The sequence below is a fragment of the Petromyzon marinus genome, chromosome 50, assembly GCF_048934315.1.
Source record: "Petromyzon marinus isolate PM22_M1 ecotype Great Lakes invasive population chromosome 50, UKy_Petmar_22M1.pri1.0, whole genome shotgun sequence".
In the NCBI taxonomy this organism is placed as follows: domain Eukaryota; kingdom Metazoa; phylum Chordata; class Hyperoartia; order Petromyzontiformes; family Petromyzontidae; genus Petromyzon; species Petromyzon marinus.
Genome location: NC_133716.1, coordinates 2,690,212 through 2,712,055, shown reverse-complemented (window position 1 = coordinate 2,712,055; position 21,844 = coordinate 2,690,212). Strand labels below are relative to the sequence as shown.

At 51.3% G+C, this 21,844-nt stretch overlaps 1 protein-coding gene across 2 annotated transcripts in view; it reads left to right on the top strand.

The window, feature by feature from the left end:
* The window catches only part of LOC116953224 (laminin subunit gamma-1-like), a 173,449-nt gene that overhangs the window by 109,072 nt on the left and 42,533 nt on the right, over positions 1-21,844 (top strand). For both annotated transcript variants that reach the window (XM_032973191.2, XM_076074754.1), the window contains 3 exons: positions 13,186-13,374; positions 20,112-20,229; positions 20,501-20,596. In XM_032973191.2, the coding sequence (XP_032829082.2) occupies positions 13,186-13,374; positions 20,112-20,229; positions 20,501-20,596 (403 nt within the window). The remainder of the gene's footprint in view (positions 1-13,185; positions 13,375-20,111; positions 20,230-20,500; positions 20,597-21,844) is intronic.

The following is a 21,844-nucleotide window of genomic DNA, read 5'->3' as shown; positions in this document are numbered from 1 at the left end:
CATCTTTGAAGATGTGTGAGCACCCACACTTTTCAACCCACCGCGTGTGGCCTGCCGATGGACTAACTGTGCCGCTAACCATTCACTCTGCTGCTGGGTGGACAGAGGGGGTGGGTTGGCAGTGGGGCGGCGGGCGGTGGCGGTAGGAGCGTGGGGGCGGACGGGGGTGTCCCCCATTGTTTCAACAACCGCTAAAACCGCAGTGTCAGCGTCCACATACGGATCGATCATTTTTTTTGGGGGGTGAGGGGGAGGCGGGTGAATGTGACAATAATTGTCGATTAATTATTATTCCAACCAGTTTTTTTCTTCCGTTTACGCTTTCTCAATTAACACTCGGTTGAAAATTACGGAGTCTCTTTGAGCCGTAGATTTTAAATAACAATAATAATAATAACAACAAATAATAATGTACGGTACTGCCAAACAACCGCTGGCCAAAGGCCTCCACCCCCACGCCATGTCGGCCGCGGGAGTCATTCGGTCATCAGGACCTCGACTCCCAGCCACTGTTGACATCAGCAGTGAGTATTTATTTGATCGACCCTGGAGAGATGATGATGATGATGACGGGCTGAGTCGATCCACCCTCCCCTCCTCAACTAGGATTTGGTACTCGTAAAGTTTGTGGAGTGGGGTGGGGAACCCTTGAACATGTCAAGAGCCAGCCTACTTCTGTTATAGCCCTGGTGCTGAGCCAAAGCCATCCTGCTGTAACATATTTATCACAGGTGGATAGTCAATCCCTGTGTAGCATCGTGAGATAATCAGGGTCGACAGCCACCTGTGGAATGCACACACTGTGGTGACTGCGTGGGCTCTGGGGGGGACGGAGGGGGGGGTAACGATGCCTGAGCCCGAGCGCCCTCTCAAGTATAGCCCCAGTTTTGGGCGGCACGGAGGGCGCAGTGGGTAACGGCTCGTGGGGCCTCACAGCAACACGCACCTGAGTTCAGCTCCCAACTCGGTGCCTTTTCTCTGCTGTGGACTTTGTGCGTTCTCCCGCCGCTCTGCATGCGCTTCCTCCGGATTCTCTTAGCTTCCTCAAATTGCTGAATTTTTTTTTACAAAAAGGTCATGCAATGTGACTAGCATTGGCCAAGCATCACAACGCTGACTATTACCTGCAGATTACTCAATCTGGATCACACAGAGCAGCCACGTCGTTCCCTCCTGCGAAGACTTGGCAGGATCCTCACTTAAAAAAAAACAGTCTTCAGATTCGATGAGGATCTCCTGGGTGAACAAGCGGAGGGACGATCATCATCATCATCATCATAAAAAGAAGGTCTCACTTTAATTTAACAGCACCGAGCAAAGATAACAAACGTTTAACGTTAATTCCGTTCGGCCGGATCAATCTCAAGCCCCGTGTATGGCAGGTGTTGCCAGGTATTGTCGAGGCCAATTACCTATCTGTTGCTGAGGATGGCACAGTGGTGCGGCCGTGAGCAGCACTGCGATAGGAACATGTCTTGGAGGGGGGGGGGTCCCCTTCATCAACCTATGCTATTCAACGTGGTAAGCATCGAACTTAAACAAACATGTAACTTTTTTACTTGACCAAGGAAGGCCCACTGAGCTATGTAGCTCTTTTTGAGAGCGAACCTGGCCACAGATGACAGCTCAACGAAGTGGCTTATCACGTGGCAGTTTATAGCAGCCACATACTCTAAACGCACGTTAATTCTAAATGTGGAGGGAATTAAGCGTCGGACCCGGAGAAAACTCCACGCGACCTCGGGGAGAAAGGGAACATGCAAACTACAAATATACATGTGTTAGGATCAGGATTGAACCCACGGCTTCCTGCATACCAGGCGAGGGAGTTAACATATCACTATCGAGGCTCCCGCAAGTATGATCAAACAACCCCCGCCACAGCCAACACATGATGGGGAGGCCTTCATCCAGCAGTGGATCGACAATGGTCTGTGGATGTATTGACACAGGTAGCTACGGTAATCACTTTACAGTCTTGCATCTCATTGACAAGCGCTTCCATCGCATGACGCACACGCCCTGAACCCGTATCTGTGCAGTGGGTCATTGATTCGCTGTTAGTTTGTCCAGGGTGAGATCGTCGTATCGGGATGTCACTTTTTAACGATAACCCTCCACCACCCGACAGAGCCAATCGAACCCAAGTTGCCATGTCGTGGGCAAATGTGCCGATTGATTTGGTTGAGCAGCAAAAACCGGAGGAGTGTTGAAAATCCCACGCAAATCGTTTGACTGGATAGAATTCTCAAACTTTTTGCCAGGGAAGCCACGATTTCTTTTTCAGGAGCGTCCTGCGTTGAGATATTTGACCACGCGATGACGTGGTATGTTTCTAGCTATGGGAGGAAACTAGAGAATCCAGAGAAAAACCCAAACCAAACGGGCTTGACATGGGTCCCCTTGAATACTTGACATGGCACCCTCTTGGCTACTTGACATGGCACCCTCTTGGCTGTTTGACGTGGGCCCCCTCGGCTGCCTGGCATGGGTCTCTTGACTACTTCGCATGGGTTACATTGATTACTTGACAAGGACCCTCTTGGCTGTTTGTTATCGGCCCTCTTGGCTACATGACAAGGATCTCTTGGCAACTTGTAATGGGCACCCTTGGCTGCATGGCATGGGTCCCCTTGATTACTTGACACGGGCTGTGTCTTGGTTAACTCTCAATCCAGCTTCAAAGTGTGCTCCCAGACGCCTCCGTGGTGTGAATTCCCCTTGAGGCGCCACGGTGGAGAGATGCTAACTACCTTGCCTGGTATACAGGAGGTCGTGGGTTTGATCCCGACCCTGACTCCTGTATATTTGGAGTTCGCACGTCTCTCTCCCCTCCGCACTGACAAACGTGCGTTTAAGAGTACCTGTCTGCTGTAAACTTCCACGTGATAAGCCGCTTCATTGGGCTATCATTTGTGATAGCCAGGTGGCTTCTGCAAAAGAGCTGTACAGCTCAGTGGGTCTTACCTGGTAGAATAAAAAAATAAACGTTCTTAGTAATAGTTCCGTCTCTCGACGATGCCACGGCGGTGGGTCACGACGAACCCCGCGGCGTTCCAACGGCCCCCGGGGTGGGAAGGCACGAGGGGATTTATTCCCGTGAAAATGTCGATCTCGTTGCCGGCAACAAAGGAGTTTTCTGTTGAAACCCTCTCCGCAACCCTGCGATTGTAACTGTGCCTAGAGATCGCATCTCGATAACTGCATGCTTGTCGCCCGCCCTCAACCCCCGCAACCCCCCCCCCACCCCCCAACCGATTTTCTACTGAAAGTTTCTTTATGCGAAGAGCACTCGGGAGTGCTGTTTTAACTGCAGCTATTACTGCCGGCGATTTGATTTTATCGGTTGCGCCGACGTAGATGGTATCAGCTGAGCGGCGTTCTTTTTTTTTATTGATGGTGGCGCGTTCACCGTGGCGTAGGAGGACGAGGGGGCGTAGTCGTGAAGCCCGTTGAGCTGCAAATTATAAAATCTTAGGGGCTTTTATTAAAATACCGGCAAGTGTTGCGCGCCCGTGGCATGCGCGCCACGAGGAAGGGGAGTAAAGTCAACGGTGGTGATGCGTGGGGAAAGAGAAAAAGAAGCATAAACGGGAATAGAGGAGATAAATAACTGGAAGCCGGAGGAAAAACACGGGGAAGGAACGGAGAAACGGGAGGGAGAGGAGTCGGGAGAGATGAGGAGAGGGTAGGAGGATGCGGCTGCGTCAGGGCCTCCACGCTGCTGCTGCTGCTGCGTGAAGGAGGAGGAGGAGCGGCGTTTGTTTTCACAGCGGGCGGCGGGGAGAGGGGAGGGGTTCGGAGTGCGGGTGGCCGCACAGAAGTCACGTGGTTTGCGGGAGGCTTGAGCTGATTTGGATATATAGATGCATTATTTATATATTTAGATGTTATCCATCGCCAGATTAGCACACGTCATAGTGAAGTGTGCTAATCATTGCACCACTGCTCCACTCACCTATGCATTAGGATCATTAAATTGCCATGTAGTATCAAAATACACAACCAGTATTGGGATATATATATTATCAATGCTTTAATCTTGCTTCTGTGGCAATCCTATAGAATAATAGACTGTTCCCGGCCATATGAATGTGGAATTTCCACTACTGATTCTGAGCCAATGACAAAGACAGTGACTGCTCCCCAGATGTTTGAGCTGGGATACGTTGAGAATCTCAATAAATTAAAGTTAAAGCTAATTGTGCAGCCCTGCAATTTCTGGCTCACGGGACTGCTGACTGAAGGACCTCCACTAGAGGGAGCCCTCGAGAGCTCCTCCCGAGGATACGTTGGCCTACTCTTCCACACTGGCCAGCACGTCTTGGAAGAGGTGGGCGTGTACCCACACTTTACCGCACCGCACGCGACCCCACGGATCGTGGACTCACTGTGGCGATGACCACTTACACCTCTGGGGTGGGCAGAGGCGGTGGAGGGGAAGGTGGATCGCAGAATCTCCCCCCATTGTTTTAACTGCCGTGCCGGGAGATGGAATTGACCCCTGGATCGCAAGTCGCACGTGCTCCTCTACATCAGCATCGTGTGTACGGAAAAACTACACGATACTCAATTGAAAACTCATTTCTTCAGAACTGCTTTTGTGCATGCAGTTTGATGTCCTTCCGCCGCACCTCCGATTAGCACGGTTGGCTACGTACGGTGCGAAAGAAGTTCAACATGCATGCGTATACAAGTCAAGTCCATTTTATCTTTGCTTGCACACGTAATGCCTTTCCGGCACAAGTCTGTCACTTAAAGCGCCATCATTATTCATACTCAACGTAAAAAAATAATAATTATATGTTTAAAAGTAAAAGCAATTAGCCGCCGTGAGTTGTCGTATGCAAGTGCAAATATATATGTTGTCGTTGAGTTGCGACCGTGAATGTAGTGATGTGTGTACGTACGTTGAACTTCTTTCGCACCGTACGTAGCCAACCGTGGGCTAATCGGAGGCGCGGGAAATCGAATGTGTGCGATGCCGGAGTCGAGCGTGCGGCTTGCATTTGGCGAGGTTGTTCCAAGAGGCGTGGTGCTGGAAAATGAGAAAGATGATGACGATAGCGCGTGGAGAGAAACTACGCGCCATCGTCATGACAACACGCGAGGCTGGGCGGCTCTCTTCCAGGGCGCTCAGCTCGCGATGGGGGGGCGGACGGGGGGACGTTGTCAGTCTCAATGCCGGTCGGTGATCGCTTACCCAGCCAATCGCCCCTCCGGTGCGCCACGCGTTACACCGCGCTGGAGTCGTCCCTTCGATTGCACGGTGCGGGCAGTGGGGGGTTGTGGAGGGGGGTGGGTCGATGCCAGCCGCCCATGTGCGTGCCTGCGTGCGGGACTGTACGCCCACATGTCCACGGTTAAAACAAAAAAATCCCCGAGCAGTGCCTGTGCCAAGGAGCATGTGTGCGGGCCCCCCCCCCCCCCGCACGGCCGTGGCGGAACCCGGCGGCTTGCGGCACGCACGGATGACCCCTCCGCCGGCCAGCCCCTGGCCGGCGGAGGTGGCCTCGCGGAAAGAAGCGCCTGGGTTCGATGCCCGAATCGGGCGCCTTTACTGTGTGGAGTTTGTAAGTACCCTCACCCCCCACCCGCGCCCCCCACTGTGCTACGTGGGTATTCTCTTGGTTTTCCGGGTCCCTACCATAGCTAACAATTCTTTTTTACTGGTCACGGACAAAAATATTCCCATGCTGAAAACTTACCTGGCAATTAACTGTCTTCTTACCCTCCTCCTTTGTCTCTCTTTGTCTTCTTGTAGACTATAGAAACTAAACTATTTTTTTATTTTACCAGGTAAGGCCCTCTTAGCTGTTTTTTCAGAAGCGACCTGGCCTCATGGTAGCTCAACGAAGTGGCTTGTCACGTGGAAATTGATAGCAGCTAAATACTCTAAATGCACGTTTCTAAATATGGAGGGAAAAACCGGAGGACCCTGATAAAAATCCAGACGACCACGGGGAAAACATGCAAACTCCAAATATACAGCAGGCGTCAGGGTCGGGATCGAACCAACGAACCCACAACCTCCTGCATACCAGGCGAGGTAGTTAACATCTCACCACCGCGGCGCCCATAACACACCGCTTAGGACAACGCGTTGCCCACTTCATTCCCCCCCAGTATCTGAGACATCCTTCTTCCCATTCTATTGTTCCATTTATTTGGCTCATAAGTGGCAACCGCAAAAACCCACGCGTGAATTCGCTTCTAAAAACCTCTCGGCCAACTCACAGCATATCGCCTCTTTAACACGAAGCAATTACGTGCAAAAACGTCCGTGTTTGTTTAGAGAGAGAGCGAGAGGGAGAGTCTGTTTGAGTGATGCAGTGATGCAGACCTCGCAATCAGAATTATCGCTGAGCTGTTCTCAGCGCCGCGATTCAGGTGAGCCAGGCGCCGACGCCAGACTCGAGCACAACCACCTCCAAAAAGCCCCTTGGGCCTGAGCACAAGCAATCAGCCCTAATTGGACACAAATTCATACCAAATGTGACTCGGAGCGCCTTTGCATTTTTCGCAAAGTGGCACGACAATGAGGCATTATTTTTAGCCTTCGGGTGGGGCAGCTGCCACGCCGGATGGGGCCGAGGTTGGCGCTCGGCGGCGGCCGTGGGGATTGCGTCTCAGCAAAGCTTAGCAAGCAGCAGCGGCGGCAGCAGCAGTGACAAGAGCAGTGCCAGCGGCGGCAGCAGCCTGTATCTCAGAGGATGTAGAGAGGGGGACGAGCCAGGCTTACAAAGACCTTCAGGTCACGGTCTGATGAATCACGCCACACACACTCACTGGCAGATGTGTATCAGTCTGGCATCACAGACAGTGACGCTCCTCTTATCCACAACTCTGGGTGCGAATCAATCCGAGAACAGCGCTATTATCAACGTGGTAGATTCCTCCTCTTGCGGCTCACTTCTACGCCCTGCGGTTTCCTCCTTGTTCTTCTAAAAATAAAATAACCCCAAAGTAACTGGCATTGGCCATACATCCCCAATGCTGACACACTTACCTGTAAATGTTCCCAATTGGAATTATTGCACAAACAGCAACACTGCTCCCCCTGCTGCTTAAAAAAAAAACTTGGCAGGACCCTCCCGAAAAAGAATCGCGAAACTCGGTGAGGCTTTGGCTGGGGTTAAGCACGCATCCTAGAAGTAGTTATAACAACAATGACAACAACAACAACGGCGATCACAGTGTTGTGTCCCCGGGCCTGCGAGTCGTCTCACCGGCGCGGTGGAGGCGCTCAGCGGTTTCCCCGTTCTCTCTCTCTCTCTGTGTGCGTGAACGGTGCGGGGTGGAAGGGTCGCCACCCGCTCTCACGTGGCACGGCGAGCCCGAGTGGACCTTCACGTCGTGCTGCCTCTCAAACGATTTTGTTTCCGGACTGCTTTTCGGACTCGCGATGCCTCGAGCGAGCAGTTCAGAATTGGACCTCGCAGTGCACTTAGGATCTGCTTTGTGCGTCTTTCGAACTGCTTTTTTGTGTTTTGGTTTGTTGTACCACCCCCCACCCACGCACCTCCGATTAACACGGTTGGCTACGTACGGTGCGAAAGAAGTTCAACGTACATACGGTACATCCATTGGCAGCTCCCCAGAGTGAGCCCGTCCCTCGGATACAGCTGTAGATGACAGATGCTGAATTCTCTTACGGTAAAAACATATCCGCCCCATTGTCATTTTCATACACACGTTCACTTGTGCTGCCAGTCGCGGCCTTGAGCCAATGGTGGAAATTCCACATTCATATGACAGGGGGATAGTGCTTGCATAATGTCCTTGATGTCCCATACATTAGTCCTTCGAGGAGCTCGCTGACTCGGTGCGCATTCATACATTGATACATAACATGTTCATGCGTAAGTACATACACGCATAAACAAAACACATTCACACATTTAAAAAAAAAGTTTAAATTATTTTCTGCTCATCTCCTGTTTGCAGCCCTGAGCCAGTGGTTAAACATTCCACATTCCTATGGCGGGGCGTGAGTCTATTCACAGGACAACTGCTGTCGACTTCCCACAACATGGGACGGCACTCATTTTATCGACCCCCGTGGGATGATGGGCTGAGTCAACCCCCTTCAACCAGAATTTTAACTTTCAACCTTTGATTGTGAGCCGCTGCTCACTCTACCGCTGAGCCACCTGGCCGGATACACAACAACAACAATAATAACAAAGGAATGATGAATTACGGTGGCGTTCATTATGTGTGTATGAATGAATGGGGGGTGAGGGGGGGGCTGTGGAGGGAACGGGGGGGGGACTGGTGGCGCAGCGGTTAGCACGCTGCGCTGTGAACCATCCTGATCTCGAGAATCTCAACCACGGTCGATAATGAGCGGCGAGAGTGATGTCTCACCCATTCCTCTCTCCGCCCCACATCACTCTCACCGACCTGCACTTCTTATTCTTCTTCCGTATTGCCTGTCGATGGAGACGCAGAGCAATTTCACATTCAGGTGGCCACGTCCGATTAACCACGTCAGGGGTAGCGGAGTGTATCGCTGTGATGTCTCCTCGATGTTTGTCGATCGGTGCATTGCGTGGTTCCACGTTGTAGGGTCTGTTCTGCACGACCACAGTAGCACACCACTGGAGAGATTTTAAGTGCCCAAACCTGCACTGACCAGCATGCTAAATCATTGCGTTATTGTGAGCAACATGGCGTGGAGAAGCCTGCAATGTAGGGTGGATTCGATTGGCTTAGGTGGGGCTGTAAAGCTGTGAAATGTTCAGGGATTGCACGTGTGTGGAAATGAGTTCATCGATTTTAATCTCTGATCCATTCATCAAGGACTGAACATGAGATTTTGCTTTGTGTTTTGTATTTTTTTGAATCGCACCTCCTCAGCTGTTGTTGACTTTAGGGTTTAACTTCCAGGTGTTGTTCTGTGAGAACTTTCGCATGATTATTGTCCAAAAATACACATCTGTGTGTGCGTGTGCGTGTGGGAGCGGTGGTGTAGCAGTTAGCGCTTCCCCCTCACGGTCAACACGAGTGACGATTATCTGAACCGGTCCCGGGCCTCCCCTAGGTCGACTCAGCCTCAAATGAGTACCTGGTGCGGTGTGTAAACATCGCCACTGGGGAGGCAAAGGCGGTCGGGCGTGGTGCTGGCCACCCACCCCCTCGTGTACCGTTACCGGCCTTCATAGGTGCTCGCTAACAGCACTTGCTCCTACAGTCTGTTAAGGCTATATGGGGGGTCTTTATATTTTTGTGTGTGTGTGGGAGCGGTAGTGTAGCAGTTAGCGCTACGCTGCGCTATGAACCTGGCGACCCGGGTTCGATTCCCCCTCACGGTCAACACGAGTGACGATTATCTGAACCGGTCCTGGGCCTCCCCTAGGTTGACTCAGCCTCAAATTAGTACCCGGTGCAGTGCGTAAACATCGCCACTGGGGAAACAAAGGCGGTCGGGCGTGGTGTTGGCCAACCACCCCCTCGTGTACCGTTCCGACTTTCATAGGTGCTCGCTAACAGCACTTGCCCCTACGGTCTGTTAAGGCTATACGGGGGATATTTATCTATGTCTTGTGTGCATGTTGTACATTGTGTGGTGTAGCTGCGCTACGAACCTGGCGATCCGAACTCCATCCCCTCTCACGGTCAACACCAGTGACGATGATCTGAACCGGTCCTGGGCCTCCCCTACGTCGACTCAGCCTTAAACGAGTGAATTGTGCAATGGTAAACATTGCCACTTGGGAGACAAAGACGGCCGGGGAGTGGTGCTGGCCACCCACCCCCTCGTGTGCTGTGCCGGCCTTCATAGATGCTGATCGCTAACAGCACTTGCCCCAACAGTCTGTTAAGGCTACACGGGGGATCTTTGTCATATTTGAGTGAGTGGTCATTGTATGGGCGTGTGTGGGAGGGTATTTGCATTTTTATTATCTGTTCCTAAAATACTTTGTTGGAATTTTTACTCACTCCCTCGGCAACTTACTGAGCCAAAAATGGAGTGTCTGTTGAGGCTCCAACTTGTCTGGACACGGCTTTGGCAAAGAGGAGGCTGTAAGTTGGCAGTAAGGTATTGGTATAGGCCAGTCTCGTATGACCATTATATCACACCCCGTTGTCTATCCACTGCTAGATGTAGGCCTTCCCACGCCACGTCGGTCATATAAGTTTTTCACTCCACTCGGTTGGTGGAGCGTCTGGCGTGAGCGTGTTTTTAGATTTAACAAGACACAGATCCCATCACGTAGCGCACTCGCCCGCCCGTTGCAGAGGTTCACGGTTCGATTCCAGCGGCCACCCTGGTTAATACTGCGGATGCACTAACCGTCATGATTCTACGCGCCGTTTGCTCCACGGTGAACGTTAAATATCCCCTGATGTCATTCGCGAAAGCAGGCCGCCGTATGCCCGCATCACGACATCAAATTTGCCAAATTTTAAAACCACACCGTAAGTTGCTCAATCGAGACTATACACAGCAGCAATCATCGATGCCCTCCTGGTAGACTGATGCCCCAGATCACTCTTGCAAATGAGACGCATTAAACAAAATAAACTTGAAGCCTGACCACCACATTGCACGTACGCCGCTCTCAGCCTTGCCTAATCCACGAGCTCGACAGAGCTGGGCGTGTGGGGGTGGCGTTGTACCGCAATGTGCTTGTAATTGTGGAGCTTAAGATGCCATCGAAAACTTCCCAGGTCGCTGATAGACCGGAGTAGGTGGCACGTGGCCATTACCCACACACGTCCACTGCACTGTGCGGAAATATTTCCCGCGTCGCTGACCCGTCCAGCTGAAAGCGCGCTCCGTGTAACCAAGAGCACGGCATAGGTCTCGCAGTGTTTGTGCACTCCGAGCGTGCCTGTGCCTGTGTTTGTGCGTGCGGAGCGGTAGCGTCATGCTCAGGGCACTGCGCTGAGAATAGGGCTGGGTCTCGTGACCCAGCCCTATTCTCATTCCAATCTACGGTGTAAAATGCTGCCACTTGATGTTTGAATTTGGCCTTGGCCTCCCCTAGATCAACTGATCCTGAAATTAGTAACCGTTACCTGCTGCAGCTGTAGGGGGTGGGATGAACACGGTGTGGCGAGTGTGGTGACGGTGTCACTCTCCACTCGTGTGTCGTATTGGGCTTTAGTAGATCATAATCGGAATCTTTTATTTAGACTTCACAGATGTCCAGTATGGGCACGGGGACAGAAAGTTACAACACCAAACAATACAACTAACAACGATAGCAGTGAAAAATATGGGAATTGGTAAGCGAGTCACTAAATATAAATAAAGGAAATTCATTAATTAATTCTACAAGTCCGATTTTATTAAGCTTGGGCAAGGCAGTAAAACCAATAAAAACGGATTGTCTCAGACCACAGCAAGATAACGCCACACAGCAGTAGTCCCTCGATACAATGGCACATTTACATTGAACTATCAACGCACAGATAAGGTGCTCGCTAATGCAACCTTCTGGCACTTAGCACATCGAGCAACAGATTCCGAGTGACCTGGGCGGTTTGGTGCATGAACTTGCCCTGAGTCTCTCTCGAGGTTAGCTCCGTCTAAAATATCACCCCGTGCTCGTGGTGGCGTTCGACATCGTCAGCATTGGGGAGACGAAGGTGGCCTTGAGCGTTTCTTTCTTTGTTTGCTTGGACTACCCCTAGCCCCTCGAAGCTGCCCGTGGTTCCCGAGTGTGACGATGGCTTAGTTGTCTGACACGGCCATCTAGAGCCTTGGCCCACGCAGCTGCCAAGCAATCGATCACTCAACGTCCACCTCTGTCAGGCGCAATTCACGGAGAGCATGAGAGCGCTCGAACACACACACAAAATTCAGATGAGAAATATGGTACGTGTAAGAGCTCCCTTATCCAGCCAGCGCGAATTCAAAACTTCGACAAAGCAAGGGTTACAACATGGGCAGTGCCCCGGTTTGCTCTCCCTGTTGTTTTCAACGTTAAAATGTTGTTTTTTACGATATTCTCAGATTTCCCCTTCTAATATTTTTCCGTCGCACGGTCTCGTCCGTTTATCAACCACGTCTGAGTTTGACATGGGCACGTCAAACAGCCGTTGTGACGGTGCCCTGGTGCACTGCGTCGCCAGGGCACACGGGACGTTGTTTTGCCCACTCGAGTGCTTGACGGTGGACTTTTAAAGATATTTTCATATTTTGCTCGCATGACATCCACGATAACGAGGGAGGGAGGCAGATTACGGCAGTTGAAACTACAAACGATATTTTGGTTGTGAAAATCTTTTGGGAGTAATTCCCCTCCGCCGCCCGTAAACCACCGGCTGTGTAGGTGGTGTTTTCTATTTGCGTTTATTTAATAGTCTGGAACATTTTTTTACTCGGTTATTTTCACGCAGAAATACAACTCTCACGCCCACATTTACGCACATTCGCTCGCTCGCAAACATGTAGACACCCTGCCCCCCCTCCATACACACAGATACATACAACGAAGGCAAAGGGTCTTTGTCACAGCCATGCAGTGTTGTTAGCGAGCGCCTATTAATGACAGCACACGGAGCGCGAGGGAGATGGCGTGGCCAGTACCACACGTGCCAATTTATCACTGCTTCGGCAGTAATAAATTGGCACCTGCATGATGATGCTGGATATAACCACAAAAACGTTTAATGTTTTGAATTGCTCTCCAACACAATGTATGTTTATGTGTGTAACGTTGAACTTCTTTTGCACCGTACGTTAGCGAACCCTGCTAAATCGGAGGTGCGAAGGACAACAAACTAAGCACAAAAAGCAGTTCTAAAGAAATGAGTTTTCAATCTCGATGACTTAAAAGTGCACAGCTCCAGTGGCTTCCTAATATCGGAAGAGCGTTCCAGACGGCCGCAGAAGCGCATCTGAAAGCGCCGCGCGATGCGCTGACCGTCTTTGTTCGATGGCCAGCTAAGAGCCGCTGCTGTGAGGATGCCTGGAGTCCGTGTGATGATCATGCTCCTTAACACTACCGGTGGTGCTGCTGCTGAAGCGTAAATAAATTGCCTCCGTTTGTTCATCACGTGACAACTTCATGAGTTGGTTGTGTCGCGTTGGAGGAGGGTGCACGACACGCGTTTTACTCCCGCGGTCTTGACCCCAAATGTCAGTCGATGGAGGTGTGGGGTGTGTAGCGAACCCGGGCTTTTGTAACATCGCCCGCCCGTCTCTCCCACCCACCCACCCGCCCGCAGCATGCGCCTGCAACGGCCACTCCAACGTGTGCCACTACGACCGCTCCCTCTACCAAACGACGGGCAACGGCGGCCACTGCACGGGCTGCCGCGACAACACCGCGGGGCCCTTCTGCGATCGCTGCCGCGACAACTTCTACCGCCAGCACGGCTCGGGGCCCTGCCTGCCCTGCAACTGCGACCTCGTGGGTGAGTGGCCGCAGGGAGCCGCCGGGGTCAATATCGCCACCCTCACGCCGGGAGGGTGGCGATCGTGAGAGGGCCCGGAGGTCGGAGGTGAGCGCGGCACCGGATTGAGATGCTGGGCCCGATTCCAGGCAGTTGCCACTGCTGATGAAACCGGGTTCTCGAGTATAGTGAGTTCATGGTCTCAGCCTGGCCATCGATGACTTAACACATGGACCACCCAGACTTATGTAGAGACCCAAGGACTCGCGCAATGATGCATAGACTTACGCAGGGACCCACGGACTCGCATAGCTTGAGCTGTGATGAAACCGGGCTCTCGAGTATCACGAGTTGATGGTCTCAACTCGGCAACCAGTGACTGCACAATAAAAAGGTTCACGTGAAACTTTGTTCGGTATCTTAAAGTGAATACGTTCCAGCTCTGCGAATTAAAATGTCAGCTTGTCATGCAATGAACCTCATTCTCAGTGGGAATGTGATGTCCTCCTGTGTGTGGACCAGAGGTCACTTCAAGATAGTTCAGTGATATCCACGTCCGCGGGCTATTGTCTAACACATGGTTGTACTTGCTCTACGACAGTTTCCAAATAAATATTTATTCTCACGACACAATGCTGACAGCGCAGTCGAGATTAAACTGCGGGGAAGACTTCCCAATGTCTCAGGACAGCTACCGTGAAAAATGGGACAACCCTAAAAAAAGATCTCGAACAGGTGGCGACCCGAACGATGACACTGATGGCTCTAACGATGGGGAAGGGGTTGGAGTTGACCCTGGCTGGGATTTGAACTCTGCATCTTGTTGGTGAGAGCCCCCATTGCTCCATTCGGGGGAGACACATCCCAGGCTTCCTGGGCCATGCAGAGCATCATCTGTGGCTTGGCCCAGCCTCTGCTATGAGTGTTTTCTAGGAACTGGCCCTGTGATGTAACAGACACACACACACACTCTCGCGCACAAAATATGATATAGCCATTGCAAATTGTGTTTGTTTTGTAGAACAGAAACGCGTCGTCCCGCGAAGGACAAAATAAAGTAAATATCCTGGCAGCTGTTGACACATTACTGCACTTGCTTACGAGGTATTAAGACTCGTGCTTAAATGGTAATCGTTGTTGCAGTGTCTGCAACAACCGGCCTGCGTAGCCAGCCCATCCCGTCTCCTCGCTTGAGCTAACCTGGTGAACTGCCGGATGTTCACAGCCCAGGACCCTCCCTGGGGCTACTTGGCTCTGAAGAAGGGCCATTGCCCGAAACGTCACCTGTGATATAATATAACATTTTAAGGCCACACGGTGTGTGCTGAGTTGTCTAGGTTAAGTGTGCTCTGTGCACCACTTGCCAACGCAGCAGCAGCAGAATTACGAATTCATTTGTTAGATATGCGTCCGATTAAAAACCAAACAACTTTTTTTTATTTTAACAGGCAAGGCCCACTGAGCTGTACTATAGCTCTTTTTCAGAAGCGACCTGGCTATCACAAATGATAGCTCAACGAAGTGGCTTACATCGTGAAATGCATAGCAGCTAAATACTCTAAACGCGTGACGTTGATTCTAAATGTCGAGGGAAAAACCGGAGGACCCGGAGAAAAATCCACGCGACCAACATTGAGAGAGACACCGCAAACTCCAAATATGCTAGGCGTCAGGGTCGGGATTGAACCCACGACCTCTTGCATACCAGGCGAAGGAGGTATTGCAACCAACTACAACTCAAAGCTATATAATACATAACACAAAATAATCTGTCAAGTAATTGTAGAAAATACAGGTCGTAAAATATATAAGCAGCCAGTACGCCTCCTTCACATATCTAACACGATTATTTCGGATTCACTGTTGATGCCTGAGGCCCAGAGAGGTCACGAGTAACCACTGAGTCACGTGCAGATGCACGCGTGAGGACACGCAAACACGAGTACGGACGAGATGAACGTACTCTCTTTAGCCTTATGGTTGTGGCAAGTGGTGTCAGTGAGCTCCTATTGGGAGCAAGCATGGTTACACGAGGGGATGGGTATGATCAGTACCGTGCCCAGCGCTGCTGCCGGCGGCAACAATTCCAGAGGGTATGAACTCTAGACTGAGTCGATTCGAGGGTCGGAACAAACCAGGGACAGATGTTGGCCACCACTGGCGATGGGGCGTATCATAGGGATTGAACTCGGGCGGCCGGGGAATCGTGAGATCTTTCAAGAACCGCTATGCCAGCACTCCCTGCACATTTATGACCACACATCTACACACACGCTCACACGTACAAATATTCCCCATATAGCCTTAATCGGCTATTGGGGTGAGTGTTATAATCTGTACCTATGAAGGCCAACACAGCACACGAGGAGGTGGGTGGCAAGCACCATGCCCTTCCACCTTTGTCTCCCCAATGCCGATGTTTACGCACTCATTTAAGTCCGAGTCGACCTAGGGAGGGGCCCATGACATGTTCAGATATCTTGACTTGAAGCTTTCGTGACTACAGGAATCCATACTCTTTGCTTCTTCCGGTGAAATCACGTAGGCAGAAAATCAATAGAGCACGACGTTTCGATCGCAACACAAGCAACCGTCATCAGGTGAAACAAACACAGCAGGAGAACTGCTGACGTAGTCCGTGAGTAGGATCGCCGGTTCAGTACGCTAACCACACCGCGCTGCTACATGCCGGCACTCCCACACACTCGCATACTCACACTTTCCCACAGGCGGAGAGAGAACAAGCTTTAAAAAAAAAACCCCACCGTAAATAAAATAAAAACTGCAATAATATACGTGAAGAAAAGCTACAAATGGGGACGGGGGCTGGTGGGGGGAGGGGGAGTGTTTTAAACTCGTGATAAAGCTAATCAAACTGACGTTGAGTCATCACAGTACACATGCTGCTTGGCCTGAATTGACGTCACCTCGGAGAAGAAGGCGATAAAGATGGCCTGAATTGACGTCACCTCGGAGAAGAAGGCGATAAAGATGGGGAGACGGGGAGCCCCACACCGCCGTTGTCAGAGTTATGGCCCGGTCCCGCTGCACCAACCGCACATGGTCATCGCTGTCGACGAAAGATCCACAGCCGGCCAGTCTTCATCTGCTGCTGGATGAAGACCGTTGTACTTTGACGCCACCGTTGCCGAGTCCACGCGGTGGCGGCTGAAGAATGGGTGGCTCCGACCGCGGATCCGCTACTATTCTAGGGGGAAATGTCAACATTGGGGTTCGTTCTGCCCCTCCAAAAGACTGGTCGGTGTCTCCCCGCTGAAGCGAGCGTCGGGCGTGCCTCATCTCTAGATTTGAAGCTTTCGTGACTGCAAGGATCCACACTCTTTGGTTCTATTCGGTAAAGTCACGTAGGTAAAAAATAAAACAGCAAAAATCACGACGTTTCGGCCACAACACAGCTTAAAGGTCGCGGTCTGAGCTTGGCTGTGTTTTCTCTCCAGCGCTCTCCTCGAGACAGTCTGGTCCCTTCACCTGATGAAGGCCGCTTGTGTTGTGGCCGAAACGTCGTGATTTTTGTTGTTTTATTTTTTACCTACGTGACTTTACCGAATAGAACCAAAGAGTGTGCCTCATCTCCTTTGGGTGAAAGGGGGGGTGGAAGGGCCTTGAGCCAATTGTGGAAATTCCATCTTCCAATGTGAGGGCCCAGTCTCTCCATAAGACGGTGTCTGTTCATTATCGCACAAATCGGTACTCTCGATTCAAATTTCGATTTTTCTTTGCAGTTACTCCCATTTCCTGGGGCGCCACGGTGGCGAGATGTTAACTACCTCGCCTACTATACAGGACGTTGTTGGTTCGATCCGGAACCCGACACCTGTATATTTGGAGTTTGCATCTTCTCACCATGGTCGTTTGGATTTTTGTCCGGGTCCTCCGGTTTTTCCCTCCACATTTAGAATCATCATCACGCGTTTAGAGGATTTGGCTGCTATAACATTTCCACACGATGATGAGCCACTTCGTTGAGCTATCATTTGTAGCCGTGTCGCTTCTGAAAAAGAACTAACATAGCTCAGCGGGCCTTACCTGGTAAAAATATATAAAATAGCTAACAGTTAGTTTTTTCTACATGCTCCACCAGTGAGGGATTAGCCAGAGTAATAGCGGACGGTGGGGCAGCGGTTAGCGCACTTGCGCTATGAACGCGACAACCTGAGTGTGATCCCTGGCCACAAGCTCACATCAGTGGCGAGTGATATATGATCTGGTGCTGTGACACGACCTGTAATACTCCCTGTGACCGGAACAGTGTGGGAAGACATTCATCCAGCAGTGGATTGATACAAGGCCAGAATTATTATTACAGTATTATCATTATTTTTTAGTGGACATTATTCAATAGAGTATTGCAACTATGTGAGGCTTTCCAGGTTAAAGAAAAAATAATTACTATTATTATTAAGCAGTCAATGATGTCTGTGCTGAGACCATCAAATTCCATGCCCCTGAGAACCTCATTTTACTTTATTTTTACTTATTTATCCTTGTTTTTTTTATTTTAAGATGTTTTCAGCCGATTGATGGTGAGCGTTTATACGTGTGGGAGGAGACCGGAGCACCCGCAGGGAACTCACGCGTTGGAGGGGGCAACGCTCTAGCATGGGATCATGAGAGAATGAAACTTGGATCATGAGAGAATGAAACTTGGATCATGGGGAATGAAACTTGGATCATGGGAGAATGAAACTTGGATCATGGGAGAATGAAACTTGGATCATGAGAGAATGAAACTTGGATCATGAGAGAATGAAATTTGGATCATGGGAGAATGAAACTTGGATCATGGGAGAATGAAACTTGGATCATGGGAGAATGAAACTTGGATCATGGGAGAATGAAACTTGGATCATGGGAGAATGAAACTTGGATCATGAGAGAATGAAACTTGGATCATGGAGAATGAAACATGTATTCATAATGTAGGATCTCAGAATCAGAATATGTATTTGTACTGTAGGAATCCGATGAGCTATAAAGCTCTATTGCACAGATGTCCAGTAGGGGTGGGTCAGAACGTTACAACACCAAACAGTACAAAAAACACGATAGGAGTGCAACGTAGAGGAAAGGGAAGCACATTTCTAAACAAAATATATATTTTGTTTAAGGCCCACTCAGCTATTCGCTTCTGTTTCAGAAGTGACCTGGCCACAAATGATAGCTCAATGAAGTGGCCTATCATGTGGAAATGTATAGCAGCCAAATAATGTAAATAATCTAAAGGCATGTTGATTCTAAATGTGGAGGGGGAAAAAACTGGAGGACCTGGAGAAAAAATCCACGCGACCACGGGGAGAACATCAAACTCCAAATATAAAGGCGTCAGGGTCATGATCAAACCCGCCCCACGCTCTTTCACATGGCTATTGAGAGCTCTCTGAACCACATGCTCTGAATTCTCATAAGCCACGAATTAAATAGCTGTACAAATAATTAAACACGGCCCATGCCTCCTCACCGCAGCCTCTCTCTCTCTCCCTCTCTCTCTCTCTCATTGTCACTGCGCCGCACACTTACGAACGAGCCTCTCCTTTTGTAGCGGACCGACGAATTCCACCGCCTCTTTATTAACCGGTGAATAATAGGAGTCACGTCTGTGCGTCCGTGCAATCTCTTTCTCAGCCCGTGCAATTTTTCATTCGTCGTAAATGCCAGGTGCGACGGCGCATCAAACACCACGGCGTCCACGCGGAGACGCCTTTCCACCCAAAGCCGATTCGACTCGCACGCTTCTTTTGGAAATGAAGGCGTGGATGCGTCTCGGCGAAAGGATAAAAAAAACCCCATAAATTATCCCACGTTCTTCATCGGTCCTGACTTAAAAGGCATTTTGAGTCGATAATGACGACGTTCGAGTTTAGCCCAACCTCGGCCGGCTTGCACCGTTTCTCCCGCCGCGCTTGGAATTCTTTTACAAGGGGCGGCTGGGTGGCTCGGAGGTCAAGAGAGCTCTGTGCCACCGCCGCTGAGAACTTGGGTTCGAAACCAAGCATCTGCCTGTGATTAAACCGGGGTTTCGTGCCTGTGAGTTGACGGGTCTCAGCCCGGTTACCAGTGACTGTCCGGCTTCTAAAATGAAAATAAAATTGAATTTGTGTGTGTGTGTGTGCCCGCGTCCGTGTGTCTGTGCGCGTGTGCACCTGTTTGTATTTGGGTCCGTGTGCGCGTGTGCATCTCCCTGTGTGTGTGTGTGTACATGTACGTGCATGTGTGCGCGTGTGCATTTGTGGGTGTGTACATTCGTCTGTGTGTGTGCGTGTGTATATGTGTGAGTAGTGGGGAGCGATAGTGTAGCGGTTAGGGCGCTGCTGTGCTATGAACCTGGCGACCCGGGTTCGATTCCCGCTCACGGCCAACACCAGTGACGATTATCTGAACCGGTCACGGGCCTCCCCTAGGTCGACTCGGCCTCAAATTAGTACCTGGTGCGGTGTGTAAACATCGCCACTGGGGAGACAAAGGCGGTCGGGCGTGGTGCTGGCCACCCACCCCCTCGTGTACCGTTCCGGCCTTCATAGGTGCTCGCTAACAGCACTTGCCCCTACAGTCTGTTAAGGCTATATGGGGGATCTTTGTTTTATCTTTGTACGTGTGGGTACGCGTGTGTGCATACATCCGTGTGTCCGTGCATGCGCATGTGTCTGTGGTGCCTTCATAGGTGTTGCTCGCCAACAGTCTGTTAAGGCTACACGGGCGATCTTTGTCTTTGTGTGCGTGGTGCCACCCCCGTCCCGCAGGCTCTCTGAGCGCGCAGTGCAGCACCACCGGGCAGTGCGCATGCAAGGCCGGGGTCGGGGGTCAGAGGTGCGATCGCTGCCAGCCCGGGCACCACTCGCTCTCCCACAACGGATGCAGGTGGGGACCTCACGGCACGGGCTACGACTGTGGGACCCAGTGGCCGGGTCTTTCACGTTGTGAAAGATCCCTGGACGCAGACGTACCCTGGGTTTGATCTTCCACGAAGCTCATGGTCCACCCTAAACCGCATCCACTGCACAAAGCATGGCAGATACGGATTCCTGGTGCGCAAAGGGAAAATAAATAAATAAACTCTCCGGTAGTATGCGACTGTGGTCACCCAGAACAGACCGTACAACATGTATAATTGTGCGCGCTTGTTCCGCAGACCTTGCGCGTGTGACCCCGCTGGGAGCACCCAGGATTGCCAGGACGGGGGGCAGTGCGTCTGCAAGCCCAACGTTGAAGGGGACAACTGCAACCGGTGAGTGAACGCTCCACGTTCCCACGACCAGTGTATCGACCCACCCCCCGAAGGACGATGGGCTGAGACCGCCCCCCGTCTGGGATGTGAACTCACGCTTTTCGGTAACAATCCGCTCGCTCTACCACTGAGCCATCCGGTCAGATTAAGTGGCTTAAACCTGGACTCAAACCCAGAACCATCCACCAATCTCCCATGACAATCGGAAGACTCGTGGTCTGCTTTTGTCTCCCGCGTGGCGATGTTTACACACCACACCAAGTACTCATTTGAGTCTGAGTCGACCTAGGGGAGGCCCGGGACCGGTTCAAATAATCTTCACTGGTGGTGGCCGTGAGTTACAGCGGTTAGCGCAGCGTGCTAACCGCTATAACTAGCGCTCCCCACATACATACACACACATAACACCTCTCCCTTCACCGCAGAGTTCTCATTATCGGCCCGCCCTCTCCAAACAATAACAAGTTCATCAAGCGTGCTCATGTTGGCAGCGGTCCGCGCGTGCGAGAGATCGCCCGCGCGGTCCGTTGGGGGGGGGGGGGGGAGCGAGAGTCCATGGGTGGTCGCTCGCTCTGCCCGCCGCAAACGCGCCTCCCTTCCACCTTCGCTCTGTTGAGCTTGCCCTGCTGCTTGCCGCGCTGGCTCGACCGTTCGCCCGCAGGCTGCAAGAGGGTCGTGGGTCGCGCTTGGACGCAGTCTCGTTCCCCTGCGACGCGGTGGTTGTTGCGCTCCTGGAGATGCTGTGCGCGGGGCCGAACAAAAACACGAAGGCGCGCGTGGGCAGCATCTCGAAGCATCCAGCAGCATCCCGATGCCTCGTCCGGCGATGCTACGCCGAGGCAGCCGTGTCACAGCCGCTTATGGCTCCATGCGCGACGTTGTTCTTTTCTCCCGCTCGCGTTTTATACAATTCACGTTAAAAAACAAAAAGATGTGTTCCCGAATGCATTCATCTCATCGCGTTCTATACAATTCGCGGAGGCGGCAACATAGCAAGACACCCTACGTTTGCGAGAAGCCCACAAGGCCCTCCGGCCAGGCAGCGGTGTAATGGCGACGTGACACGAATGTTATCGGCGAATGCGTTGAGTTTTTTTTGTTGTTGTTGTTATTATAGCATAGCAGAAGCCGAACTGTTGTAGCTTTCTTTTTCGGAGAGGCGAAGGATCCCCCCTGCCATGGGGGGGGGGGGTCATGCGGCCGTCACGGACTCTGTGAGAGTAACGAAGCGCCCAGGACTCTTCAACC